Source organism: Vulpes vulpes, chromosome 12 (assembly GCF_048418805.1).
Source record: "Vulpes vulpes isolate BD-2025 chromosome 12, VulVul3, whole genome shotgun sequence".
In the NCBI taxonomy this organism is placed as follows: Eukaryota; Metazoa; Chordata; class Mammalia; order Carnivora; family Canidae; genus Vulpes; species Vulpes vulpes.
In genome coordinates, this window is record NC_132791.1 from 182,960,265 (window position 1) to 182,977,964 (window position 17,700).

At 54.6% G+C, this 17,700-nt stretch overlaps 2 protein-coding genes across 5 annotated transcripts; both read right to left on the minus strand.

Moving 5' to 3' along the window:
• Positions 1-3,804: 3,804 nt before the first annotated feature.
• Positions 3,805-5,595, minus strand: NRN1L (neuritin 1 like). The gene is made up of 3 exons (XM_026011527.2): positions 5,213-5,595; positions 4,327-4,438; positions 3,805-4,195 (listed from the first exon to the last, which is right to left on the minus strand). Exons 1-3 carry the CDS (start codon positions 5,301-5,303, stop codon positions 3,910-3,912), a joined length of 489 nt encoding a protein of 162 aa, XP_025867312.1. The 5' UTR covers positions 5,304-5,595; the 3' UTR covers positions 3,805-3,909.
• Positions 5,596-5,689: 94 nt separating this feature from the next.
• Positions 5,690-16,801, minus strand: EDC4 (enhancer of mRNA decapping 4). Of its 4 annotated transcripts, none has more exons than XM_026011526.2 (29): positions 16,452-16,758; positions 13,951-14,107; positions 13,505-13,616; positions 13,112-13,211; positions 12,658-12,847; positions 12,410-12,557; positions 12,220-12,324; positions 11,834-11,943; positions 11,661-11,744; positions 11,477-11,572; positions 11,284-11,386; positions 10,985-11,165; positions 10,834-10,906; positions 10,636-10,727; positions 10,368-10,555; positions 10,159-10,274; positions 9,914-10,067; positions 9,180-9,613; positions 8,993-9,097; positions 8,758-8,910; positions 8,632-8,668; positions 8,319-8,496; positions 8,049-8,204; positions 7,828-7,943; positions 7,564-7,729; positions 7,290-7,476; positions 6,978-7,197; positions 6,454-6,617; positions 5,690-6,222 (listed from the first exon to the last, which is right to left on the minus strand). In XM_026011526.2, exons 1-29 carry the CDS (start codon positions 16,534-16,536, stop codon positions 6,030-6,032), a joined length of 4,203 nt encoding a protein of 1,400 aa, XP_025867311.1. In that variant the 5' UTR covers positions 16,537-16,758; the 3' UTR covers positions 5,690-6,029. The 4 variants fall into 4 exon arrangements, with proteins under 4 accessions (XP_025867311.1, XP_072587765.1, XP_072587764.1 ...); XM_072731664.1 differs by having other exon boundaries at positions 16,220-16,731; XM_072731663.1 differs by lacking the exon at positions 16,452-16,758 and adding an exon at positions 16,220-16,323 and having other exon boundaries at positions 10,368-10,567.
• Positions 16,802-17,700: the final 899 nt, after the last annotated feature.

Below are 17,700 nucleotides of genomic sequence, written 5' to 3' on the forward strand. Positions count from 1 at the left end.
CGGGTTTTTTTTTTAAGATTTTTTTTTTAAAAAAGATTTTATTCACTCATGAGAGACAGAGAGGAGAGGCAGAGGCACAGACAGAGGGAGAAGCAGGCTCCTCGTGGAAAGCTCCGGGATCACCCCGGGATCACGACCGGAGCCAAAGGCAGATGCTCACTGAACCACCCAGGTGCCCCTAATTTTTGTTATTTGTTGTTACTGAATTTAAGTTTCAATAACAACTTGAGACTGCAAATCAAGTAGATTAAAAAAAAAAAAAAAAGTTGTTGCCGTTAAGACTTCTCTATATAAGATAAGAATTATCTCCGGAACCTGGGTGGCTCAGCTGTTGAGCATCTCCCTTCCGCCCAGGGTGTGATCCTGGAGTCTAGGGATCAAGTCCCACATCCGGCTCCCTGCATGGAGTCTGCTCCTCCCTCTGCCTGACTCTGCCTCTCTCTCATGAATAAATAAATAAAGTCTTAAAAAAAATTATCTCACTACTTTACAATAAATCCACATTGCAGGGAGGAAAAGTAGATGCTGGAGGTAATAAGGGCATTGTTAACCTCCTTCCATCTACCTCATTTCAGTCTGTTCATTTGTTAAAATATTATTTACTACATACATCAAATGGTCTTTAATTGTATAAACTAATGTTATGCTTTAAACCTAAAAATAAGGGATCCCTGGGTGGCGCAGCGGTTTGCCGCCTGCCTTTGGCCCAGGGTGCGATCCTGGAGACCCAGGATCGAATCCCACATCGGGCTCCCGGTGCATGGAGCCTGCTTCTCCCTCTGCCTGTGTCTCTGCCTCTCTCTCTCTCTCTGTGACTATCATAAATAAAATAAAATAAAATAAAATAAAATAAACCTAAAAATAAGGGATCCCTGGGTGGCGCAGCGGTTTGGCGCCTGCCTTTGGCCCAGGGCGTGATCCTGGAGACCCGGGATTGGATCCCATGTCGGGCTCCCAGTGCATGGAGCCTGCTTCTCCCTCTGCCTGTCTCTGCCCCTCTCTCTCTCTCTCTCTCTCTCTTTCTCTGTGTGTGTGACTATCATAAATAAAAATAAAATAAACCTAAAAATAAATACCAATAAAACATCATGGTCTGTTTTATGTAGCAGAGTTTCATAAAAGATTTTATTAAAAAAAAAAAAAAACCTCTAAGAATCACTTCTCCCCCACCTCCAAAAAAAAAAAAAAAAAAAAAAAATCACTTCCAAAAGTCTAGTGTGATGATTAAGGGCATGAACTTTGGGGTCAAACAAACCTGGGATCATATCCCAAGTTCTGACACTTTCACAGCTGTGTAACCTTAGGCAAGACATCTCCCCTCCTTAAGCCTCATTTTTCTTATGTTTTATGGGAGTCTAATCTTGACCCCACAGAGTTGTTGTGAAGGATAAAAGCAGTATGGAATTCTAGGATTGGTGGGGCTTAGAAATCCACACAACACCCCAATTTTACAGACACTCAGCAAATTAATCCAACAAGTATCTATTATGTCCAGCTACTGGCAGCTGCTGGTCTGGGTTCTGATAAAAAACACAAGGCCCTGAGATGAAGAGGTAGGTTGATACAGAGGGACTGAGTTCAGGACATATGGCCCCCAGGCTCTCCCCTAAGCAATAAGGTATTCCATGTCTACAGAGATGTAAATAGGAGACACACCATCACCATTACGCTCTGGCCTGGGCAGATGTGTCCAGGGCCCAGTCTGGCAATCAGCCCACCCCTCTCCTCCAGCTCTGGGATAAAACATACAAAGCTCTTAAGCCCCTGGCCAGAAAGCAGATCTGTCCCCACCCCCATACACACATTACAAGTCACTTGATTCCAGGGAAGAGCAGGGACTTAGGGCGCAAAAACCAGGGTAAAGTAGGTCACAGCAGGAGTATGGTAATCCCCCCCGATGGCTGGTCAAAACATTTGGGCCTCTGCTCCTGGAAGCAGGCTGCTCCTGGCCACCCACCAAGAGTGGCTCTGAGAAGACTTTCAGGGTCTGGATTCCCAGCATCCTCCTTCCCAAAGTATGCCCAGGCCAGGTAAGGGGGCTGCCCCAAATGACACATCCTCCATGCTGAGGACTGATGCTCCAGTCTGATCTCTTACTAATTCTAACACTTCCTATGCTGGGCTTAAGAGATTGTCTTTGATTCCACACACTTCTGCAAGGGTACTCTTTATACCCAGCCCCTAAGTTGGGTGCTAGAGACATACAGAGGGGCCTTGCGGAGTCCATAGTGGAGAATTCTGACCCGGACCCAGACAGTAACAAGCCTGTGTTATCAGTACTGAGACAGAAGACAACTGGGGAGCTGTATGGACCTGTAGGAAGCTTCTGATTCAGGTTCAAAGTCAGGATTAGGAAGGTGATACTGAACAAGAACAGGAGTTCACCAGGAGGATATGGGGAAGGGCATTCTGAGTACAGATAATAAATATACAAAGAACCAAGGAGATAAAAGCCTGGACTTTCCTTCTGGAAAATTCTGGTGGTCAAAGTGGAGCAGATGTGAGAGGGATTTTCTTCTGAACTGTCTCCTTCAGGTGATGTGAGAAGATGGATAACTAACTGGTTGGGAGATAGAAGTGAAGATAAAGGTACAGGTGAATGAGGCAGAGGAGCAAAGGTAAGGCAGAGAGAGCTGATTGAGTATCTGAGCTAACTGGAATGGGAAGGGGCTTGGGAAGAATGGATGAAGTAGGGCTTCTATACACGAGGATGAAGGTCTCTGGAGGCACCTGTCACCTACCAAACAAAGGTCACTTAAGGCACCTGGCCCCCAGCATGGGCTTTAGTGTAAATCTAGTCTGCCAAACTCTAGATTCCTACACTGATTTCCTTGGGCTTCTCTTGTAAAGCCCTCTCCAACTCAGCCCCATCTCTCTTCCACTACCTGCAAGTCTCACAGACCGACCTCCTCTATCACCCCTGTCACATGCCTTCCCCAAAGCCTCTCCTGATGCCAAGGACTTGTATGTCCGTCCTGCTCCAAGCTCAGACAGAGGGGAGTCTCAGGAGGGGACTGAATCAACTATGGGCGGAGCTGGCTTATGCCGCCCCATAGAGTAAAGCAGAGGGAGTGAGAGCAGAGCACCACCCAAGTCATGGGGTGGTGGCTTGGAGTAAGGTCCTAGAGGCGGAGGCAGAAGACCAATTGAGAGAGGGTCTCACTCTCTCTGAGGACTCCTTCCCTCAGGGTTCTGCCACACAGATTCTTGCTTTTCTCCACCAGGATGAACAGGGTCTCCTTACACACCACACACTCATTCCATGCTTCCAGCAAGTCTTCTGGGATTGCAGCTGCAGGTGACCTTAGGGACTTGAATATAGACCCCAACAGGGATTCTCCACCTTCTGGAAGAGGCTCCCCTCAGGTAGACCAGGACCCCAGAAAGGAAGAGGACAGAGCACTTAATCTGTTTTGCAGGCTAAGGTGGTAGTTAGCAGAGCTGGCAGGAATGTGGAGGCTGGAACGAACATGGGGATGGGGGTGAACTGGCTTGAGGGGTGAGGGGGCGGTACACTTCTCCCCCTCACAGGGCCCATAGGGGTCAGAATAGGAGGGGCAGGCAGGGGTAGAAATGCCAGCCCTGGGGGAGGGGAGCAGAGGAAGGCTGTGCATCCACCAGAGCTCCTGGAACCTACACACAATGGAAAACTCTGCACAGCCAGCCCTGGGAAATGAGTGTCTGTAAGTAGAGAAACGGAGTCCCCTGTGGTGGCCACAGCCCCGCCCTTCTAGTCGGGATTAGCTTCTGGAGGTTCTGCCCCAGCCAAGCAGCGCTCAGGCCAGAAGAAAGGAAGGAGCTTAGTACAAATATAAATACCTTTAATGAAAGCCAAGGGCACTCTGCAGAGCTCCGACAGCAGCCACCAGAGCAGGGTAGTAGGCAGGTGCTGCTATTTCACCAGACTGGCTAGGCCAGAGGGCCTAGGAGGCAGGCGAACGCCAGAGCAGCCGCCAGCAGTGGGGGTGTCGGGGCTGGGGTGGGTGCAGCTGCTCTTGCCTGCAGCGTCTCCTGGTTGGTCTCAGGGCCTGTGCCATGCTCCCTAACACTCACAGGGGTGCTGCACAGAGCATGCAAGTTATCTGGGTGTGGAGCCCGGCGAGCTTCTTGCTGTAGTGACTCCCACACAGCGGCAGCCTCTTCTGGGCAACGCAACAGGACTCGGGAGGCACAGATGTGGAAGTCATTCCAAGACCTGTTAAAAGCTCAGGGTTAGGGTAATTAGGTGGGGCAAAAAGGCTTTTGTAATAGGAAGGAAAAGGTTCAGGCCTCAAGGGTGGTGGGAGGGATCAGCAGTTAGGCGGCTGTCTTCACACCTGCCCTTACCTGCAGACAGTCTCCAGCTCGCCTCCAAGGCCCATGCCGTCCCCCAAGCGGATGAGACACTCGGCGAAGCCCTGGTATATGGTGTCACAGCCCCCTGTGCCTGGTGCAGCTGCTGCCAGGGGAGATCCAAGGACCAGGGGTGGGGGTGGAGAATAGTTGATAGGATGATCCACTCCGCCTCCACTTCACAGTCAAGCCCCCAGAGCCTTGTTTACCTGAGTGTGCTCTGGGGACGTGACTCAGCGTGAAACAGAGGTACCCAAGGGAACTAAGGGGCACATCTAGGGATCCACCTGCATTGACTCCCCTCTAGACACAACCTGGACAGGATGTATGGAGGGGGGAGTGTCCCATCCCAAGGGGTTGGCTCTTCCTCTAAGTTTCTAGGACCACAGGTCAGATGAGGATGGTCCAAGTGAAGGAGTCAGGACACAGAGAAGAGGGGTAGGGTCCAGGGCTACAGGCTCCCTGAGCTATCCTGGAGGCTGGACAAGCTTCACTAGGCCATCCCACACCATTCCCAAAGACAGGTATTCTCAGTCAGTAGAGCAGGACAGGCAGGGTCAGGATCCAGATCAGACTCAAAGAGAGGGCCTCAGGGGTTCCACGGCAGTCTGGGGGTCCCATGAGTGCCTAAGTCTCCCTTTGCCGGAATGGGCAATGTGGAATTTTAGGGTCCTTCCCTGGTGACTAGGTATCAGCTCATGCCCATTTTGCATCCTGAAACCACTGGCACTCATTATCCCCTCCCCGGAGCCCTCGCACCTCCTCTCCAGCCTGGTTCCCAGGGCTCAGGAAGGCTGTACCTCAGCTCTCACATGCCCTATACCTAGACTGGGAGTGTGCTGCCCAGCCGTTAAGCTGGGTCCAGCACTCCCACACTCACCGAGTGGTAGCAACAGCAGCAACAGCCCCAGCACGGCAGAAGGTCGGGGCAGTGGCTGGCGGTGGTGACAGGAGCAGTATCTGCGCATCATCCCCGCATCATCCCCTGCTGGGAGCCTAGTGCTGGAGCTAGCAGCTAGGAAGCGCAGCCCTTCGGCCCAGCCCCCGTAAAAAAGGATTGTGATTGGATGGGAGCCGGGGGCGGGGCCCAAAGCCAGCTGGTGGCCCCGCCCCAGTACCCAGAGAGGAGGAGGGGAGGGACCCCAGAGAGAAGAGCTGGGGATTCGGGCAGTTGCAGAGCTGACCCAGGGCCCCTGTCTCAGAGGTGGATCGGGGATCTGGGAAGGCAGCTGTGCAGATGAGGGTGGGTGTTCAGGCACCTGGGTTAGCCTAGACAGAGCTCCACACAGGAAAAAGAGGAGAGAGAGAGATCAGGAGGCCCTTATCAAAGTTACCCCAAAAGCACACACATACTCCATTTTATTCCAAAAGCATTTAATTGAATTTCTCAATATTTTTCAAAAACAAAAAGATCCAAATCGGAGGTAAAAAGGAACATGGAAAATTCAACTCCAGTGGTGTCACGATCTCAGGGGTCATGCTCCAGGCATGGAAGAACCCAAGAAGGCACAATGCCCACCCTGGGCCCAGCCTGAACCTGCTGGCTACCACAACCTATAGACCACAGCCGTGCTCTCCCCTCACACGCCTCAGAGGTGGGAGCCTGAGCAGGTAAAAGAATAGACATGACCCTGCTTTGGCCTAGGCCTGTCTGCTGGCCTTCAGTGCCTCCCCACCCCTGGGCAAGGCAGGCTTAGCTAAGGGAGGCTAGGGGTTACGAGGCCGTGCAACATGAGGCTGAGACGCCGGGCCACTTTGCCAAGTGAGTTGTGTGGCTCAGCCTGCAGGAACTGGAAGAGCTTCTGGCGCACCTGGGCCATGACGGAGCCCATGTGGTCCCGAGTGATGGGGTCACTGTGGTCCAGGTGCATCACAGCCTCTTCCAAGTAACTGGTGGAAGAAAGGGATGGGATACAGGTGGGCTCCAGCAGATGGAAGCGCCCCCTGGTGGCAATGAGGCCCAAGGGGCTGCAGACAAGGGGGAGGGGGGCTTAAAGCCTGAGATGGGAGGGGAAAAAGGGGATGGGTGGAGAAAATCAGGAAGCAGAGTCAAGCAGGAGTCTGCTTTGAACTGTTCCTCACCTTCACCCAGGCTGTCTCCTGATCCCTGAGTCCACTCACCTGAGCTTGAGGTCAGTTCGAGTACCAAGGTCAGAGGCCAGCTGCTGGATGAGGGAAAGGAGCACAGGCTGGGAGAGTGGGCAGGGTGGCTGCCCAAAAACCTGCCCTGGGTCCACAGTTTCACACACATATAGCACCAGGTTCAGGTCAGCAGCAGTCAGGGCCTAGAGAAAGAACAGTGTTTAGAGCTAATGTCAGAAAGGAATACCTGCTTGTCTGGCTGTGTGGCTGGGATGAGGATGACCAGAGTAGGGTACTGGGAGCTCCAGAGGGGGATGCTCAGGGGCCTAGAGGCAGTAACACAGAGCTGTGTTGTTACTCTAGGAGAAGGGTGGTCATGAAGCAAGGTATGTGGAGGTAGAAAGAAATGGGTCTAGGGTACAGGCAGAGGGGAAAGCAGGGGAAAATGGCTTGAAGCCAAAGAGAATCAAAACAGTCTACTGGGGCTGGAGTAAGGTAGAGTATGGTGTGTGGGCCCTGTCAGGGGACACCTGCCCCTTACCTGGACCTAATGGCTGGCGTACCTGCTGGAAGGCCTGATTGAGGTGGCCCTGCTGCAGCAGCTGCAGGATATGGGCTTGCTGGGCCTGGCAGTCGAGGTGGGCAGCGGGGACAGGTGTGCCAGCGGCTGAACGCATGGCCTGCATGATGCTAGACGTGACGGCGGCCTGTTGCTCCTTGAGTGCTACACTCACCTCACCCTTAACAATGCGCTGTACCTGCGCTAAAATTGACTCCTGCAGGCTGCAAAGGGAAGTGAGGGAAATGAAGTAGACAAGAAGTCTGGTCTGGCGCTTTCCAAACCCAGCACCTTGCCCAATACCCTGCCCACACACCTGCCCACAGCCACGTGCAGCTGGTGCTGCACCTCAGCTCGAACGCTGCTGGACACAGTGGCTGCCATCTGCTCAGTGGCACCCTGCAGTGTGCTGACCAGGCCCCGCAGCTGGGCCAACACAGGCTCCCGTGCCTCCTGTTCTCGTGCCTTCCGGCTCTTCATGTGACTCTCTAGCTGCTGCAAGTCTGAGAAGTGACCACAGGGGCTATGAGAGGGATGGTAGGGGACAGGGGGACAGCCTCTCCCACCTTGAGGCATATGACTCCACTCACATTCTTGCGTGCCCAATCGGAAGCTATCATTGATCTGCTGAAACATGGCCTGGCAGCTCTTCTCAAAGGCTGGCAGCACCACACTCTGGAAGGCTTCACGGTAGGCAGCCTGCATTGGCCCCTGTAATGTGTCTGCAGCTGCTCGGGCAATGGCATCTGTCAAGTTCTGGGGGTAGAGGGAGGGCTCAGTTGAAAGGCTAAGCCCAAGGTGGCATGACCAGGCCCACCAACCACTAACCTCCCTCATCTTGGGCCCTACAGAACCTTGGACTTGAGCAGCTTGGAGATATTCTCTTTCATGCTACCCTCCACGGCTGTGAGCTTGGTGGCCACTGAGTTGCTCAGCTGGCCTGCCACTGGCTCCAGACTCCTGGAGACACCTGGGGCAGGACAAGGAGGAACAGGTGGAGTCACGAGAGGCAGCCTGACAGACAAGAAGCCCCACTCCCACCTGACCCACCCGGAAGTCTCCATACAAAACTCACATGGAGGCACCGTCTTCTTGATCTCATCCCGTATGCTGCGCTCTAGCCGCCCAGCTATGGCCGAAGACAGCGCCTGGGACAGCTGTTGCGTCAGCTGCTCCTGCAGCTGCCCACCCCGCTGCTGCCCTTCAGCCAGTGCCCGCTCCAGCCGCCGCTCTGCACTGAAGCTAAGGAAAAGGCCTGGGGCAGGTCCCACAGCCCTTCCTGGGCTTCGAACGCCGCTGCTGTCCCTGCCCCTATGCCATACCAGGCCATGACCTCTAAGGATACGCTCCTGCTCGTGCCGTGACTCTAGAGCGCGTTCTACGTGGCCCGTGACGGTGCTCTGCAGGCCTTCGAGCTGGGTGCAAAGACGCTGCAGCAACTCCTCCTGGCTGTGACGCAGCTCCGCCAGCTCACGCTGCTGTTGCCAAATCAGTGCCGGCCAGTCCTCGGGAGGTTCTGGCCCCTGCCAAGAGCACCAACAGTCAGGTGACATCTACCTCAGACATCGCCAACATGCCAGACCAGGGAATGGCTCCGCACTCTTCCCCATCCTCACAGGGAGGAGCCCCAGAATTAGAAAGGCAGTTACTTCACTTACCTGGTGCTCCATGAGCCGGGACCCCATGGCCGAATCCCTGCCATGGACAAGCAGCACTTCAGGCCATGTCAGCTGGGGTAGCCTGGGGACCGCCCCTCTCCCTGGCCACAGGACCCTACCGCCTACCCGTCATCTTTTTTGCCCTTTCTCTTAAGCTTGGGTGAGGCTCGAGGAGAACCCTTGGTCTTCCAGTCCTTGGCCGGTAGCCGGGGAGTGGGAACTTTGGTGCCAAAGCCCCCTGCAGCAGAGGCAAGGCTAGCCACCTCATCATCATGGTCACTGTAGGAAGGGAAGGGACAAAGATCAACACCTACCGACTGGCTGGCACTCCCTCACGAGAACAGTGGAGGGTGGCACCTACCTTTGCTCAGCACTGGCATCCTGGCTGTCATGTTGCTGCAGCAGATGATAAGGTGGTCGGTGGAAGGCCAGGCTCTTGTGCTTCTCCTGGAGACCGTTCCTGGGACTGAAGGACAGGCCAACTCAACAGCAGTGACTCTATCTGAAACCCCCACCACCAGCACACTTTCCCCACCCAGGTTCCTCACCTCTCCGCCAGGCTGCTGCAGGTCTCACGAGTAATGTCTGGTGCCGTAGGCCAGACCTGATTGTCAGGGGCTGTGGCCTCCTGGGTCAATGCTGCCTCCAAAAGGGAAGGGGTGCTATGCCGATCCCCATCCCCAGGGCCTCCATCCAGGCCAAGCTGGGAGCCAAGTTCGGGCCCTGGTCGGGGCCGTGGGGACAGCAGGTGTAGTGCTGAGGCAGCTGAGGCCATACTGTCTGGTTCAAGGCCCTCAGGGGCAGAGGAGACAAAACCACGGGACAGGGCCTCAGATGCAATCTCGGGGATGTCCTGGGACAGGGCAGTGGAAGCTGAGGATATAACATCAGGGGAACGGGTGCGGCTAGGAGAAGCCTGGGGTAGCCCCAGGGGCTCTACTTCCTGCAGTTCCAGTGATAGTGCAGAGGCAGCAGTAGGCACCTGGGGTGGAGCAAAGATGGAACTTAGGTCGTGGGATGTGGGGATGGGAGAGATAGAGATGAGGCCTGATGTCTGTAGAGATGGGTCAGTGGAGAAGGGGGATCCAGGTCAAAAATCCCACAAACCAGGAGGATAGGAGGTGGGGATGGACCCAGGCTGAGAAGCTGCCCTCCAGGAAACAGGGGAGGCTGGGACCACCTCAGGGAAAGACTTCACATGCTCTGAGAGGAAACTGCCACCAAGCTTCCCACTATCACATACCTGCCACCCTGCACTTCATACACACCCACACACACACACCTGCCCAGGTACTTTGGGAGTCAGTTTGTCAGCTGGACCTGGAAGTAGGCTGGGCAAGAGGCTGCGTGGGCTTGCTTGTAGGCTGCTACTGCCGCTCATTGTAAGACTACCATCCAGCTGCAGCTTGGGGCTCAAGGTCAGCTCCTCAGGTGGCCTGGTGACAGGAAGGCTGAGGTATAAGAGCCAGAGCCCAGCATCACCTGGCACCAGCCCCTGCCATCCCCCAACTCTAACCCTCACTTCACCTGGGCAAGGAGGGGTCCACAGCTGAGGTACTGCTCATGGCAGACACGGCTGTGAGAGAGGAGGAGCTGGAGCTGGAGCTGGAGCTGCTACTGCTGCTGCTGGGGGAAGCAGCGATCTGGGGAGACGCAGGGGATCAGGGCTGTGGCCTGCCGGTGGAGCATTCCTGGGTACCCCCTGCCCTCAGCCCCACACTCCTCTCCCAGCACACCTGCTGCAGGGAGGTGCTAGGTGTCATGAAGGCGTCAGGTGTCATCAGCTTGGGCTTGGTCTCATTGCTCAGACTGAGGAAGTCAGCAGGTGCAGGCAACTCCACAATGCGTCGGAGGTCAGGCTGGGAGCCCTGGGGAGCTGACCCCAGGCCCTCAGAGCCCAGTTCAGGCCGAGACTCTCCAAATGCTGTGGGGAAAGCTGCCACTTGAGTCAGACCTCTGACACCGGTCAGTCTAACCTGCCTCTCTCTCTTACACGTCACTCACCAAAGTCCTCATGGGTGGTGTGGGTGGGGAGCGGGGCCACCACATCAGGGTTCGACTGTGGCTGGAAACGGATCTGCACATCCTGCAAAGCCCTATAGGCAGAGAAGGCTAAGAATAGGAGAGAGCTCATGGAAGCCAGCATTAGTGTGTGGGGAGCGGTACAGACAAGGCACAGGTCAGACTCCCCAACATACTCACTTAGTATGTACACAAAAGAGTTTGATGAGCACACCAGCTGCAGACTCCATGGCACCAGCTCCATGGGTCCCATCTACAAAGACAGTGTGAGCGACTAAGTCCTGGCCCTCCATACCTCCACGCTTCCCTACATACCCTGAGAGCAACTCACCAGCCCCTAGGCTGTCATTCTCCTCCTCGGCAGGCAGCACCTCAGTGTGCCGCAGCCGGCAGCGACTCACAACCTGGATGCCGAAGCTCAGCACAGGATGGGTGAGCAGGAACTCAGAGATGGAGCTGAAGCAGGCACGGCCCTCCTCCTGGTTCTGCAGCAGCTCCATCACGTAGAGAACCTGCACAGACAGTGCACTCATAGCTGGGCTCAGAGGCCACGAGTGCTGTGGAGGGTGCCCAACACCCCTGCCTCCCTGACGATACCAGCTCTGCCTGGGGTGCCCCACTAGAGCCTACCTTCCTTTGCACATCACTGAGAATAAGGTATTCTGCCGAGAGGTCCAGGCAAACCTTGAGGCTGGGGGGCACACTCACTGAGCTGAAGATATCTGGGGAGAACCTGTGGGGCCGGAGAGGCAAGATTAATGAGACAAAGGGTGGAAAGAACCCACAGCTATAAGCCGGCTGCTCCTGCGCAGCCTCTACCTACCGAATGGTCTGCAGGCAGGTCCAGGACACTGTGCACCACATCTTCAGTTCCCGATTCTGGTCAGCGCCAGTAATAAGGAACCTCCAGAAAGGGACTCTGCAGAGAGGCACTGAATAGCTGGCTGGGCCCCCTACTAGAGAACCAAGGTCCAGCCCACCACCCACCTGCCTGCCCACTCACTCACTCAGGATCCTGTTTCTTGTGGTTATCACAGAACAGGAGGCAGGAAAGGGACCGCCCATCATGAGGCTTCCATTCGTGCAGACACCTGCAAGGAGGCAGATGAGGTGCCTGGGTGAATGATCTGGTCCTTGTCTTAGGGGAGGGGGTGTCTCAGTCCCTCAGGCCCTGCCTTACCTTGGCTCATCCTGCCCCTCAATGTAGATCTGCCAAAACTTGACAAAGCCATCATGGCTTGCAGTTGCCAGGACAGTCCCATCAGGTGAGAGGGCCCCTTCACTTAGGCACTGGAAGAACCCAAAGAGCCTTGCTTTGCTACCTGACTAGTGGTGGGAGCAAGCCCTCCTCAGGTGAGGATGGTAGCAAGCTGTGGATAGTAGATGTGGACGTCTGTATCAAAGACTCACTAAGTGGGGGGCTGTACAGAAGACCAGACCCCCAGAGTCCAGCCATATTAGGTGTGCACTCCGCAGGTAAGGGTCACTTGGGCAGAGTGCCAGTAAAGCTGCAGAGAAGAGAGGAGGGACACAAACAAAGAAGGAAAGGCAGGGAGGCAGGCTTACGGTGCTGTGGCCTTTCACCACGATGAAGCCTTGCTTGATTTGGCTGACACGCACAGGCCAAGTACTGTGGTTGGAGCGGAGCATGTCCAGATCCCACACCTCAGCCTGGAGGGTACAAAGTGAGTGTTCAGTCCGTGCCCACCGCATGGCTGCTCTGTCCCCTTTTCTCCTCCTATACCGGTTCCCTCACCCGATCCTCATGCAACAAGGCCACTGTTGGGCTGCCCTCCTCACAGCAGTCCTCATTCTCCTCAGGGATGAAGGGGCACCAGATGATCCTGCGGAAGTGGTTCAGTGGCGTGCCCTCTGGCTGCTGGATATGGACCAAGATCTCTTCTCTGAGCACGGTGTTAAGGGCTAAACAGGCGGATGATGAGGTTTGTCTGGTAGCCCCACCCACCTTTCTTCAGTCCCCATCCCACCCCAGGGAAAGGATACTGAATTTTGCCATTAACCAGAGCCAAGCGCCACACAAACAGGTTGCCCGCCTCATCCAGGCAGGCCAGCTGTGAGGAATTGAGGTGTGCAAAGGCCAGATCAGCCACACTGCCTGTGAAGCCCTTGAGCAGGGTCCGCTCTGAAGTGCTGACACTGATCACCCGCACCATCGCCGAGCCATTGTTGGCAGCTGAAATCAGAAGAGCGGTAGACCATGAGGAAGCATCCAGGCCCAGGCACCAACAAAGAAGCCTTGCCCCTGCCTGCCTCGTTGCCACTACCATTCGCAAGCTCGGCTTTCCCACGCAGCTCCCCAAGGCCTGTTAGAGATGGGGGCAGCAGAGACAAGCCCTCTATTGTACCCTACAGGCTGAGTGGGCTGAGTAGCCCGACACTGGATCTGCATCTCTGGAGTTTCTAGCAGAAAACCTCCCTCTCTCTTGCCCCTACTCACCCCGAATGGCATAGGCCAAAAAGGAGTTGGACACAGCAATCAGGTTGCCATAGTAGTATTTCTGTTCCCAGTCATACTTGGCCACAGGCTGGATTTTCACCTGAGAAAAAAGAGTAAAGAAGGCTGTAGAAGCTGAGGGCTAGGGTAGCTTTGCCCAAGCCCAGTTGATCCTCAGTATCTCTGGGGACAGGAAAGGCCACATGTGTAAGCCCAGCTACCCATTCACAACTCTTGGGGCCAGATTCCCATAGAGATTTGGCAGCTAACCCTGGCTTCCTGAGACTGAGGCACCTGTCAAGGTGGTCCTCATAGTAGCTGGCAGCATGGAATAGGGGAGGGAGAGGCTGAATGTGCCCACATCTACCATGTATGCCCCAACATTGTGGTGCCCACCTTGTTGCTGCCCCGTGCTTTGCTTGAGATGCTAGAGTCACTGCTGGCCACAATCTCCACTTCCTTGGCCAAAATCCCGATGCATGTAGAGCTGTCATCTCCTGTGAGGCAGCTGGGGGAGGGGTGCACAAGCTTGACTCCTATTCCCCGAAAAGTCTCAATGGGCAGGGTTGAGAGGGGAAGAGAACACAACTACTCTGGTGAAGATGTCAAGTCCCAGATGCTCAGCTCTGCCTGGTCCACTGGTCCCCACACCCACAGCTCCCTTTCCTCACCTTCCTCCTTGGTAATGGGCCTATTTCCACTCCAAAATGGAAGCCCAAACTTTGGATCCAGGCCAAGCTCTTGAGCTTGTCCTTGAGCCTCATCCTAACACAAATATAATGTGATTAAGTGCACCACCCCAAAGACCCCAATACCATCATTGCCATTTCCCAGACACTCACATGACCTGCTTTTCCTGAAGGTTAATAGGTGGCATGGCCCGGAGACCAGGCTTGTTTGTTGAAGTACCATCACCTGAGCAGAGGGGGTCTGGGACAAGAAGCCCATTGAGATCCCCATTGTAGGCATTAGATGGCCGCTGGCTCTCTGCACTGGGACCTGGGGATAGAAAGGTCTACTCTGATGAGGCTGTTCTACCTGCCCACTGGCCTTTCCTCTTGCTGAACTTCATTCAAAAGCCATGAGGTGCTCTGGGAACATTCAATTGAGGGAGCCATGTCTGAGGGGAGGAGGACTCTTGGTTCATCTTTTGTTCCATCAACACTGATAGTTATCCCAATGCCTGCCAGGACCAAAGACATGCATGTGGCTCTTCTGCCTGAGGGAGGAGTAAAGCCATCAAGAATCCCATGCAGCCAATTAATATTTAGGCCTGGGTCAGTACAAAGGGACTCTGTACTCAAAAGATGGCATGGAAAGGGTCAGGACAGACTTCATAAAGGAGGTACATCAGAGCCAGTATGGCTGGCACACACAAGTATAGGAAAGATGGAGGGAAGACAAACCATAGAGGTCTCAGATATGAAGCTTAGGTGCTTAAATTTTCCCTGTAGCACAGAGAGCCACACAGAGTTTTAAATGGGAAGGTGACATGGTCTGCTATGGCCAAAAGAATGACTGCTCTAAAGCAGCATGTAGGATATAATTTAAGAACCTAGACCAAGATAGTGGTAGATGATATAGAAAGGAAGATGGGCTTCTAAGGCATGAAAGAACACTGATAAGATGTGGGAATAAGAAAGAAAGAAACCTGCCCCTCAAAGAAATGGTTCAGAAGAAGCCACCTTGGGCAGGTAAACTCAGAAGGAATGGACACAAAGGGGTTGGACAAAGTGGAGAGCAACTCTAGGATAGGGTGTGTAGTCAGGAAAGACAGGATTTCAGTTGTTTGCCACTGGCTATTTCAAGCACCCTTATAGGCTCAGATACAACCCTAAAACTCCCAGATGACAAGGAGACTAGGCCCCCACACTGGCATCTAACATGGTCCTCCAGTGCTTCCAGAGGAGACAAGCAAGAGCTAATTGGCAAATGGGGCAATTAAATACCAATCAATACGTAAGATATTAAGTGGAAAGCCTCCAAGCCACTTCACTTGGATCAGAGCCACTTTAGCTGCTCAGGAGTAAGCTGGCCACTCTCCTTCCAAGGTAGGCTACCATAAGGACAAAGAAACAAGCTGCAAAATATTGGCCATGCCAGCCTCTACCAAATCTCTGTGCAGTCTAGTCTGCCCAGTGCTGATGACCATGAGAGGTCCAAGCCAACCAAGCTCACGAGTAAACCACACACTCCAGGTTTGGGGCAAAGTACTTAGTGGTTTCACGCAGCAGATGGATTTTCCTAAGGGGACCAGGGGTAGCTAAACCCACCCAGTGTGAGCACCAATGCCTGCTTCTAAAAGCAGCCAGTTTGGGACTCCCAGCAAGTTTAAGAACAGAGTCTGAAGAAACACCAATTCTCAGCTGTGGCCCCTGCACACCCCACACCACCATCACCAGCCAGTCTTTCAACCACTGCTTTTCACAGGTCCCTAAACCTACCAGGAAACTTTGGCAGTGCTTTCATACATGCTATTTCTTCTTTGTAGAATGCCATTCCTGACACTGAATCACCTGGTCATATCATACTATTAACACCTAACCGAAACATTGTCTTCTCAGATCTGTTCTCGGGCACTATCCAGCCCTAACCTCACGTACCCTGCCTTCATCAAAATACTCTCCAAAATACTCTCCCCCCCCGCCCCCCCCCCCAATGACAACAGCATTAGTTCTCTATGTCCTGGGAGCTCTTTAAGGGTAGGAGCAACTCAGGTTATCGCTGCAAGTCAAGTTTAAATGAATGGAAATAAACTAAGGCTTGCAGATGTTTGTAGCCTAATCCAATCAGGGTCATGCAATCTGTGATTTGCTTTAATCTCAGAAAGGACACATCCTGGGGCTGGTCACCTGTCTCCTGAGAATCCCCAGTTTTAGAACAGCAGGCCTGGAGTCTATTCCAGAGTGAAGGGCAAGTTGCAGAGGGTGACCAGTGGTTCCTCAGCAAAATGCTTAGGTCTAGACCCAAAACTAGCATACAGAGCCCTGATCAGGCCTCTGCACTACATGGCACCATGATATGGATGGAACCTGAGCGAGCCCTAGGAACGCTTCTACCTTGGGGCCAGGACACGAAGGGGGCCCTGCGGATTCAGAGAAGGAACCTCACCTTCAGCAGAGACGCTGAAGGGCGAGGCAGAACGGCCCGGCCCCGGGATAGGAAGGGATCTGCACCCTTGCGGGGCACGCTCAGGAATTTACGGCTCCAACCCTCGTCTTGCCTCACCAGCCAGGAAGATGCGGCACGGGTCCTGAGGGACCTGCGGACACCGAGGACGGCCCAGGCCCGCGCCGCCCTCAGGCCCGCTCGCCGAAGGCCCACCCCCGCTGTCCGGGCTCACCCCCCGCGGGCCGGTCCAGCTTGAGGATGTCCCGCAGGTGCTGCGTGGCGTCCTCGATGTCGATGCTCGCGCAGGAGGAGGCCATGGGCCCAGCCGCGGGCGCCTCTCCCGCGCCGCGTTCGTTTCGCCGCCGCCGCCGCGCACAGTGCAGCCGCGCACAGCCCTGCCGGGACCAGACGGCAGGACACGGGTCGCTAGATTCGGCCCGCCCGCTGCCCGCAAACCGCCGCCCGCGCCGCGTCCCTGTACCCCACCAGCCCCACCAACCGCCTCCACTTCCGGCCCGCCGGCGCTCCGGCTCCCGGAACCTGCGCAGCACGGAGAAGAAAGGTTCCGGGCTGGGGGCGGAAGCTTCGCCCCTCCGGGACCCCTAGGTCAGTGGGCGTTCCTCAGGGCAACTGGGCGCGTATAGGACCGCCGAAAACCCTATTCGGCTCAGGACATCCTGTCCAGCCTGTGTTCATTCCCAGAACACGGAATCATGATAGGCCTGGAACTGGACCAACTCCCTAAGACCCTCCCAAGGAAAAAGCTAAATTGGTAGGAGCCTAGTTCCCCTTGGGGAAATACGGTAGGGCAACCCAGGCCTCAGGGGAATCGTAAGCCCAGGAATTGCTAGGGGAGCTTGTCAGACCAGAAAGTCACATTGTTAATGTCCCCCAGCATCCTCTACCCACCCAGGCTTGACACCCTCAGGCAGGAATAAAGAAACCAGAGTTTACAAACACCTCTTTATTGCAGAAATTTCAGGCACAGGTACATGGAAGAAGCTGTATTGCAGATTTTACACAGGGTGGTTTAAGAGGCATCAGGCATCCACCTCTCTCCCAACCCCCACTCCCCCCCCCCCCCCCCAGCCTCCTAGATCAGTCCCCCTGAAATCCGAATCTGTGGTCTCCTAAAAACAATCCATCATCCAGGCCTGTGCTCAGTGTAGCCAGGCAACCTGTGGGGGGTCTGAGGAAGTCCTTGGCCTCCATCTGTAGTGCAGGAGGGAAGGGGGAGTGCAGGTCAGGCCTAATTGTGGTACCCTCCTCAATCCTGAAACCCCTAACAGGGCACCAGCCTGACACCTGGGTTTGGTTCTAGCTTCTGGTTGCTTCCTTGACACCAGGCTTATTTATACCACTAGAGGTCTCAGGGCTAAAGGGCAAGTTCTGCAGTGAGCAGAGGGCCTCTGTCCCCCAAAATGAAAAGCATTAACTGTCCCAAGAGTTAAGATTTCCTGGAACTTGAAGACAATGTGAAA